This window comes from Columba livia, chromosome 6 (assembly GCF_036013475.1).
Source record: "Columba livia isolate bColLiv1 breed racing homer chromosome 6, bColLiv1.pat.W.v2, whole genome shotgun sequence".
NCBI lineage: Eukaryota > Metazoa > Chordata > Aves > Columbiformes > Columbidae > Columba > Columba livia.
This window is the reverse complement of record NC_088607.1, coordinates 31,291,140-31,301,056: the sequence shown is the minus strand read 5'-3', so window position 1 is coordinate 31,301,056 and position 9,917 is coordinate 31,291,140. Positions and strand designations below refer to the sequence as shown.

At 41.9% G+C, this 9,917-nt stretch overlaps 1 protein-coding gene across 2 annotated transcripts; it reads right to left on the bottom strand.

Moving 5' to 3' along the window:
• Positions 1–1,317: 1,317 nt before the first annotated feature.
• On the bottom strand, positions 1,318–9,322 carry LOC102098204 (protein NDNF). Of its 2 annotated transcripts, none has more exons than XM_005498140.4 (4): positions 8,640–9,322; positions 6,336–6,525; positions 4,589–4,722; positions 1,318–3,605 (listed from the first exon to the last, which is right to left on the bottom strand). In XM_005498140.4, exons 2-4 carry the CDS (start codon positions 6,515–6,517, stop codon positions 2,254–2,256), a joined length of 1,668 nt encoding a protein of 555 aa, XP_005498197.2. In that variant the 5' UTR covers positions 6,518–6,525; positions 8,640–9,322; the 3' UTR covers positions 1,318–2,253. The 2 variants fall into 2 exon arrangements, with proteins under 2 accessions (XP_005498197.2, XP_021137942.2); XM_021282267.2 differs by lacking the exon at positions 8,640–9,322 and adding an exon at positions 8,363–8,494.
• Between the last annotated feature and the right edge of the window lie 595 nt (positions 9,323–9,917).

Here is a 9,917-nt window from a genome sequence, read left to right as displayed (position 1 = left end):
GCAATGGCCAGGGGAGGTGGAGTGAAGAGGAGCTGGTGAAGCTGAGAGGAGGAGAAGCTGTTGGTCTTCTCAGAGTCCCCCTGAAAGATCTGCTGACCTCCAAACTCTGATTAACTGGCAGTCAGCTCAGTGCTACACCAAGCCTTTGCTTATGTGTCACCTCTGCTCAGCTCTCTTTCTGCCCTCTCCCACACTGTCCTTCTACCTCTTCCTCAGACCTCCTGGCTACAGCCCCAAACCAAGGTTTTGCTGAGAAATCTAAAGCCAATTCTGTAGTGAAAGATATTCTTCAGTAGAGACACTGGTATGGGGCAAGGTGCCAATGTGTCTTGCTCTTTCCAGTGACATTTTTGTGGCATTTGTGTACACAGGGTAAAAGCAAGGGTTAATGCTTTGCCAGGCTGAGGACAGTGGATTAAGAATATATGGTATCTACAATTAAACAGATCTTCCTGTTCCTCCTCTATTATTATTATGGTTGTTATTACTGTAATTTGTAGAGCATCTAAGTGAAGTTCATCCAGAATACAAATGCCTGAAACTGAGGAGGAAGGCAGAAGAAAACAAAGATTTCCAAGTGGAGGTGACCTCTGTTTCTCTTTGAGCTCAGACTATTTTTGGCAAGAGCAGAATGAAGAGAAGGCTTGTCCTGGAAAGAAGGCGGTGTGGCTGCCAAACCCTGTAATTAGCCAGAATGTGGGGAGGAGGTCACAGAGCACATGGGTCCTGCCATGGCAGAATAACGCCTGCAGGAATGTAAAGCCCAGCTTAAGTCCAGATACTGCAGCTGATCCCATGCGAATGTGAGAGCCCTTCATCTGGGAATGATGAGTCTGGTAATGTATAGTGTGTGCTACACAGGGTGCACAATGCTGCCTGGTCTTTGGAGCAGGAAACGTATAATCTTCTGTGTGTGAACAGAGGATGGGTTCAGTCCTTACCAAGAGCATCCAAGCATACTTGGAAGTAATAACTATTCAGAGTAAACTAAAACCTTGATAACTCTGAATTGCAATTGCAAGCAGACTTCTGAAATGTACAACAGTGCAATTAATAAATTATCTTTGCGTAGTGAAATTGTGGAGCAAAAAGCATTGCAACAGGCAAAACTTTTCTGGCAACCTCTGTGTTAGTGAATCTATCGTACTTCTTTATATGTAAATTCCAGACCTGCCAAGAGCCTATGTGCAAAATATTTTCTGCTGATAACTGAAGTAGACTGTAAGATTATTTTTATGAAGACTTTTTTGCTCCTCATATTTTTTTACACTTGTCATTTAAGGAAGATAATCAAGGAAACAAGACAATAAAAACGTATTTGTCAGGATTTTTTTCACTACAAATATTTTCCCTCCATTATATTTATTAGGAAAACCACATTTAACTTTTCCTAAAGCAATGCGTTCATTGTTGTAGGTTGGCTTAAGGAAGCAAAGAGTGATTATATTACACTCAGGAGTCACATGGTGATAGGCATGGGCTTCATATCAGAATATAGACAAAAACCGCCTTTCCATGGTGAGATTGCTTACTGGCTGCTCTCCTCCATGGGCAGCAACACAGCGGTGTATTTGTACACTCCCCAGAAGAGCTGGGCCAGTTTCTGGCCTGAATTTTGTTGGTTTCTAACAAAGCACAGGTTCTCTATAGAAAGGAAAGCCAAGGAAACATGCAGGTGATAGGGGAAGATGTCTTTCAGCCTGCTGCACTCAAGTTGTGAGGCTTTACACCAGTTCCACAGCCTTTTTTTGATTGCTTTTTGTCTCTGTCCCTGTTGGAGAGACAGTGGGAAATTCATTTTCTCAAGAGCAGCCTGACTTGTGGGGTATCTCAGTTCCCCATTAGCTGGTGGAGTTACACAAAGTGGGATACTCTCTGGGACTTTAAAATAATGATGTGTGCTCCTTGAGAGGCATTTTCCACCAGTTCTGTATTGGATTTCAGTATTTTAGGTAACCAATGTATTTCTCTTGGGTGCCCTTGTGGGAATTTCATTTCCATATGCATGGATTTGTTTCACAGGTCTGTTTCTGATGTCTGAATGAGACAGCTGAGGTGAAAAACAAACTTATAAAGGAGCGAAGATGCAAAAGTAAGCATAATAATCTACACAACTAAGATGTTTCCTCTGTAGAATCTCATGGCTTTAAATTTTTTGTCTCAATATGTTTTAAACTGCACAGGCTATGACATGGATTGACATAGATTTTTATAACAGTCTTCATTCACTTCAAAACCTTTCTTCAAAAACCTTCAACATTTTTTTCTGGTCTTCACAACTTTGCTGTGATATCTGATGGGGATGCCAGATGGCCCAAAGAGATAAACATCAAACAAGTAAAGTGTCCCTGTATCCAGCCCTTGAATTGTCTCTGTGGTGACAGCTCGCTGGAGATTTATATCATAGAAATACTTGCACAGCACTTTCTCTGACTTGGGCCGGGATTCAGGTCCAGAGCACCTGTCTGCACTCTGCAGTTCCCTCCAGACCTGATCTTCTTCAATCCTTTTCTTGTACACGCAGTACTTGCTCTCCTCTTGTGTTCCTAGCCAGGCAATGGTGACAGAGTTGCAGGTCCTCAGTTTACTGAAGGATTTGATTTTTAAGCTCTCTGGAAGAAGTGGGAATAAGGGCTTGTGGAAATGGGAGGACACCTGGACTTTCACAGAAGAGTTAGACTCCTCTGTGGACCTCAGCTGCACCAAATATGTGTCCAGCATCTTTCCCTTCAGAGAGAAATATCTCAGCCCTGAGATGTTTTCCAGTGCCACCGTTTTACCATTCTTCGTTATGTGAATCCGTGCTTGGCCATGACACAACAGAAAGGAGAACTGTATTTTCTTGTGCATTGCCTGGTACTGCAGACTGTAGAATTTACCTTTTTTCCCATCCAGGACAACCTGAATCACTTTCCCATCTTTCAGCTCCACCACCTTAGGTTCAGGTTCTTCCAGGGTTCTTGCAAATGTGCCAGTGTAAGCAGCGCTGGCGTTTGTGAGGAGATTGACAACAAAAACGTCGAAGTAATACTGAGTGCTGGGGCTGAGATTGGGCACCGTGTATGTGTTCTTGGTACCCACGCATATCTGCCTGACTTCCCCACTACTTGCTTTGTTGATGATGCTCAATTCACTGTTGGACAATATCATCACCTGCTGTGGTTCAAGAAGGTAAGGAGAGAGAGACAAAGCCAATGCAGGTGGTGGTTTCATTCCAGAGGATCTGATTGCTGTCTCAGCGGCGCATAAGCTCTTATAGTTGTGCTTTTCATTAACTAGAAGACAGTACTGGATGTTTTCTCTATGTTGCAAGACAGAAGGACTGTGTTTCCAGGTCAGAGTCACTGTTGTATGCCCAATGCCAACAACATCTAAGCGTGGATCCATTGGAAGTTCTGGGTAGAGGTGCCCAGATGTTGTGTCAGTTGTAAAGTACACGGTGATGTGTGTGTCTCGCTCAGTGGATAAGAACTCTAGCATATAAAGGGCAGAATGAGAAGACATACCCATGTAAGTCTCTACAGAATTTCCTTTATAGTTAAAAATGGTGGATACCATGCTTGGAGCCTTCTGAGATTCTGAGTCTTCTTGGGTATCATGATCACCTGCAGACAAAAAAAACCAGACTTGTTACTTTTGTTTTAACAGATGTGTAATAAAGCACATCACATAGGTTTCTTTGTTCATACATCAGGGAACATTCCACTTTCTTCCTGAAAACAATAATTATAACTAAAAATACTTTTTGCTACTGATTATTTATTAAAGTGCTTTTAATTTAGCAGTGCAGCTGGAGAATTATGTTTTCAAAAAGACCAATTATAAAACTACAACTTGCAAAAGCTTGACTTGTATTGTGCCTGATGTCCCTACAGTTTTCTTTTTCCAATGGCTATCTCTTCAGGTACTTTGTTCAAGGAGACTCATACTTTCTATGAAAGGAGTTTTCTTTGGTTTAGTTTTGTGCCATTGTCTCCGATGAAGAGGGAGAACTTATTACTTCAAAGGAATGTTATTTGAGCTCCTCAGTCAGGTGTACCTGCCTGACAGGTAAGAATTTGTTAATGGCAGCTTTCAGATTTTGGTTTGAAAAAATAATTGTAAAAATAATCATGAAAGAGAATGGAATTTCCTCTTAGGCTAAAGGCAGCATAATGCCCACTGCCATTGTAGATGGTATTCCTAAAAAAATAAACAGCTAAATCTAGTCCACACCACTGTGGGGAGCAAAATGGGTGGTTCAAGTGGCCTAAGCCACAGAAAAAGAGCTGAGGCAGCAGAGGGAAGTTTGGGACAGTATAAACAGCTTGTGAAGGCGATCTGTATTTGTGGAACTCTGAAGACCCAGGGTTGTTCCCAAATATTTACCTTAGATTTAAACTTTTTCGCATGTAATCCTTAATTTACTTGAGTTGATGGTAAAATCCCATGTTTCACCCATGGGGACAGGAATGTTCCCATCAGCTCACGGCAGTTTACAGGAGAGGGAGGCATGAGATGTTTAAGCCTGTGGGGAATTTCCTGTACCACAACTCCGTATGAACAGCTTATGCTCTCTGACTCTGCTTGAGCAGACCAAAGGTCTTACCTCGTGCTGCTTTTCCAAGGAAACTTGCTGAAGCCTTGTGTACATGGATGCTCCATTCGATGGGAACATCACAGGGGGTCACTGTTATTGTGAAAGGTGCAAGGGCTCCGCCTTCCTCCAAAACAAAGTAATACCTGTAAATGTGGATTAAAAACAGAGGGACAGTGTCAGGAAATTCGAGTCTGCCTAAGACTCCTTGTAATCAGCCATTCTGAAGTGTGTCACTCCACTATGGGTAGAAATGACTGATGGTCTTCGAGGTGCATCAGCACAAAGAGATGTTGAATGTCCGAAATATTCAGCATGGAAAGAACACATGCTTTTTTTTTTTTCTTTTTTTCCTAATCCACAAATATTTGCTGTAAGTTTTTTCCATTAACCATTGGCAATATTTTTCCCACTGAATTTTAACATGCATCGGGTGACTATCACAAGGTGACATCAGTCTACTTGGTCAGGCTTTGACTCCTACTTAAAAAAGCCCAGTCTCCTGTCTGACTTCTTTGGTTTTCTGTTAGTTTTAGTGTATAGCTTTATAGAGCCATATAAATGTATGGACTTGGGTCACTCACTGTGCAGTTAAATAAAAGCAATTCAAGCGGTTTTTTTTGTTCATAAATGAGACAAGCCTAGTCATTATGGATAGATCATGTCAGCCCAGAGGTCTGGCTTACTTTCAGGACATGGCTACTGGGCTACTGTCAAGCTCCACTGGAAACAGTTCCACATTCTGGAGTCCATTACTTTAAGCCAAAACTTGTCATCTCTTGGTTTCCTGTTTGGATGACTCTGGGATTCATAAGGTCCTCACCTGATCATACTAAACTGCAGGAAGTTTTGCTTCCTGATTGCAGTCTTAATGTTATGCTACAAGAACATTGCAAAATTAGCTTTTCTGATATTTCAATATCCATTTGCCTTTAACAAGAAGAGTTCTTGTGAGCATTGTCACATTATATAACATGTGCTGTGTTCCAGTTTCCATGCGATGCATAGCAAGACGGAACCATCTGGCTCACTCTCTGCTCCATGAGCACTCTGCTCGGGTACATGTCAAACTCCACACGTGTTGGTCACTGTCCAAAGACGAGTCAGATTCAACCCCTTGGAGTCTGTCTGTTCCCCAACAAGCAGATCAGCCTTTGCTACCCGAGATGCAGTGCCAGTCGTAATATCTAGATCACCACCGTGTCTACATATGGCATAAAACTTTGCAGATATTTTGGGGAAGTGAATTTCCACATGCAAAGCACTTTTGATCTTAGCAAGCTTTAGCACCATTCAACAAAAACACTTCCAGCGTGCAGGACACTGGCAGAAGATTTTCTGATAAAAGAGGAAGTCTGAGCAGATATTGATTTTTTTGAATAGTTAATTTGCTGGGTAAAATAACGGTATTTCACAGTGAATTGAGGATGGCTAATGTATCTCTACATGTCTGAAGCCAGGCTGTTTATGTGACACAACTGTTTGTTGCTGGAGCCCACCTGCTCTGAATCAGCTCTGCTGCTGCTCTGACAAACACCACCAAAAAGTGCCTGAAATACATACATGAATCTAAACTTCACCTCAGAGGGTCATTCCAGATTCTGGGTAATGCAAAGGCCCTTGAGCTTGATAGCAATGGTGTATTTCTCTGGAAATTAAGTGGACACTGAGAGGGCAATTCTTGGCTTGTACTGGTAGCCTGTGGCTCCCAGTGTCAGAGGGAAGGATGTGAGAACAGGAGGGACTGGTTTGCTCTTACCTTTTAGGTATATCCTTCAGCAGGTGAACTGTAGTTTCCTTACCATCAGCAAGTATCAGGGAGTGGTAGAAATTGAAGAGATCAGTCTTAAAGCTCAGTTGGGAACTGGTGGTGGGCACTTTTATGGAATGACACAGGCAAGCCACCATGAGAAGATGGAGAGGCAGATAAAACCAGAACATCTTCAGTACTGCAAAATAAGATGACAAAAGTGAATGGAAAATGCTGTCTTTGGTGAGAAAGTAGTCAATGGCCCTCTCTTTCTGTGTCTTTCCTTGTATTTATCATAATTGCAGCAAGGCAGGCATTCAAACAATGCCAGTCTCCATTTTGCTAAATTGCTTAAAGTTTGCAGAGAAATATTTTTCAGAAGATCTCTATGCAAAGATTTAATGGCAAAAGCCACTATTAAGTCTTTCATTATGGAGAAATACAGTCGATGTAGCACAAGTGCAATATCACAAGATAGTTACTAAAAAAACCTTTCACTGCTGACAAAATGAGTGGAGAATTACATTTGAAATACTTTTCTCGTTTATAGTGCTCATTTGCTAAGCTTCAAGGCTGGGTTATTTGTAATGGAACTGCCATTTTCAATCTTACAGTAGGTCACTATATCTGAAACACTGCTTATACTGTTCTGTTACAGATCATTTCATTTTTATTTCATCAGTCATGACTACAGGTATGTGTGGAGAAGAGGATCAGAGTAAGTTATTCAGAGCAGTATAAGACACTGTTTGATGAAAAGTGGGGGGATCCTGGATAAAAATCCCTAAGTTAATACTTAGGAGTTTAAGCTCTTAGTGTATCTCATTTGGAGGAAAGATTTAATGCTGTAGAGCAGCTAGAGAAATCATTCTGAGATTCTTTATTGAACATCCCTTTCACACCTGCATCACTTCCAGCCCATTGCAGCATTTGTTGTTTTCTGGAACCTGTAACAGACTATTGGATTCACTCCGATAAGAGATTTCAAAAATTGTGTATGTCCTCCTTTAACCAGGAGGCTTTATTGTCAGCTTTGAATCTATGAAAGTAATGCATGCAAACGGTCCTAAAAATCATTTCTGAAAATGGTGAGTTTATTTAAAGTGTGCTGTGTACATTCCACAGAGCTGCACAAATAGGATGCTCCAGTTAGGACAAGAAATTTTGACAATACACTCTTAGGTGAGGTTATTCGTTATCCTTACACTTTTTTGTGTCTGCTACATCCAGTTTCAGAAAGAGAGGAAAGTGCAAAAGTGGATAGGGTATAAATGGGAGAAGGAAGGGCATGGACCTTTAATACAGGTGCCAGCTGTAGCTCAGGGATTTGAAAAGCAGAGGGAGCTCTGTGAGCAAGATCCCTTTTTTTTTTTGCGGAAAAAGTAGCTTATTGCATCTTAGAAGCAGCAAGTAGTAAAGATCCTGGTTAAATCTGATTATTGGCTAATGATAGAAGAGAACATAAGACAAAGGCTCCATCCTTTGTTATTTTTACTTGTTTCTGAGATCAGCACTTTCCTCATGGTGCCTGCAAATGTGCAAAAGATCTTATGCAGTCAAAATATCTACAATTCAGCAGACCTGTCTGTTACAATTAAAGTGACTTTATGAAAGAATCAGTTTCTTTACAAATCCATTTCAAACATGCACATTTAAACCTAGTAATAAATACATCTCTAGTTTTCATGTACATAATTTGTTTTCATCTGTGATTCCCGAAGTAATGCACCTCTTTAGTATTGGTGAGATTATTATTGAAATTATCACTACTAGGTCATATGAATGTCTTATTTAACATCTTAACAAAGTTAGGATATGTTCTTCTTCTTTGTAATATTTTTAGCACCTGGCGGAATGCAAGACTAAACAAGCATTTGAACAAGTCGAAAGAACAGCTTATTGTATCAATTCCATTTTAATGTTATTATACCAGAGCTTTCATTATGACTCTGAGTCATCTCTTTGCCACTTTGTTATTCTTGCAGTCTAACTATAGCTTACAGATTCGAAACATAACCCCAAATATTTTGTTTTACCTTTGACAGTCGAATCAGAGTTGCTCTCTGCTTTGGAGAGGATTGGGAAAAAAAAAAAGGTTTCCTGCTGCTTAAGTGACAGGATCTTGCAAACCACACTGATACCACAGCAGCTCAGCTGTTCTTGTCCAGGAAAACAAACAAGCTAAGCGACCAACCAACCTATAATCAGCTTATCCCAAAGACAATATCATGCTAAAGGCTGATTTCACTCAATTACACAAACAGTATACTCTCAGACTCTTGAAAATGTTACACAAGAAAATGCTCTGCTTACCTATTGTGTTCCTGGCCAGATGATTCCCAGAGCACTTGTTATATTTGCTGAAAAAGGGTAAAATAAAACAATATAGACTTCTCAGTTCTCCGTAGACAGATGAAAACCAAAACTGTGCAACCAGTTTAAGGGTAGTGAACTGATTTTTCCATATGGTTCCTGGGCAGACATAGTAACAAAAATGCTTGCAGTCTTTCAAGAAAAGGAAAAATAACCAGAGACTTCTGGTGTTTTCTTAAGTTGGGTGTTTCCAAAGGTTATTTTAGACTTGCATTATTTTGAAACCTTCAGCATTCTGATTGCTGCTTTTTCAGTTCTAGAGTTCCTTCTGGAGGGCTGGGAGGCACCTTTGCCGGCGCTGCCTGCGGGCAGCCGGACTCTCCTCCTGCACAGAGCCCCAGCCAGACTGCTGGAGCTGGCCGGAGAGCAGGTCTGTCACAGAAACGCACAGGGAGGAGGAGGGGGTGAGATGGAGAGAGCAAACACTGTTAACCCTTCTTAGCCCTTCATACAAGCCAGCCAGGGGCATGCTGATCTCCTCCAGAAAACCAGCTCTGCATGAGTAGCTTGATGGTTCCTCCACAGAGCACATGGTCTCCTTGCCCACCGCACTGCAGAAGTTTTGGATAGTTCCAGGTGTGCCCTGTTCTTGGTGTGTTTTTATGGCCCAACAGGTGCTGACTGGCTTATGGAAGGGAAGACAGAAAAGCTGTAAGGGAGGGAATGCTCTGCATTTTTTAAGCAGATTGGAATTAGCAATCCTTTGAAGACTGTCAGGAATCTACTGAATGGAACTGAGCAGATTTCTTGGCTTGTGGAAGCCATGTGAGAAAGAAACTCCAAAAGCATCTGGGCTGGGGGAGCATTTCTGGTGTGAAAGCATTGTGACTGGGGCAGCAGACAGGGTGCATGGGAAATGGTCTTAGCAAGCACAGTTGCTTCTGCTGGGGCTACCAAGCAGCTGTAGCAAAGCCATGGTCCTGCAGGGGCCTGCTCCTGCTGAGCAAGGGTGTGGGATGGCCAGGGGACATGTGCTGCTTGTGCTTCATGGCCTCTCAGCCTGGGATATGGGGAAAGGAGCCCTGGGGTTGTCCCTGCGGGGATGTGTGCTCAGCTGCTTCCAGACTGCTAAGAAAGGAGAGTCCCAGAAACCTGCATGAGCTTCTAGGCAGGCACTTTGCAGGGAGTAAAGACTGAGTATAGTAGGGAGGCTACACCATTCCTTTATTTACGAATAAAGTCTCTTGCCCAGTGTTTGGAGAGAGTGACTTGCAGTAA

Excerpts from the sequence above, each read along its gene's own strand:
- LOC102098204 (XM_005498140.4), bottom strand. The coding sequence starts at position 6,517 with ATGTTCTGGTTTTATCTGCCTCTCCATCTTCTCATGGTGGCTTGCCTG. Across the intron at positions 4,723-6,335 it reads CTGAAGGATATACCTAAAAG|GTATTACTTTGTTTTGGAGG; the intron begins GTAAGAGCAAAC and ends CCACATTTACAG. Across the intron at positions 3,606-4,588 it reads CCTTGGAAAAGCAGCACGAG|GTGATCATGATACCCAAGAA; the intron begins GTAAGACCTTTG and ends TTTTGTCTGCAG.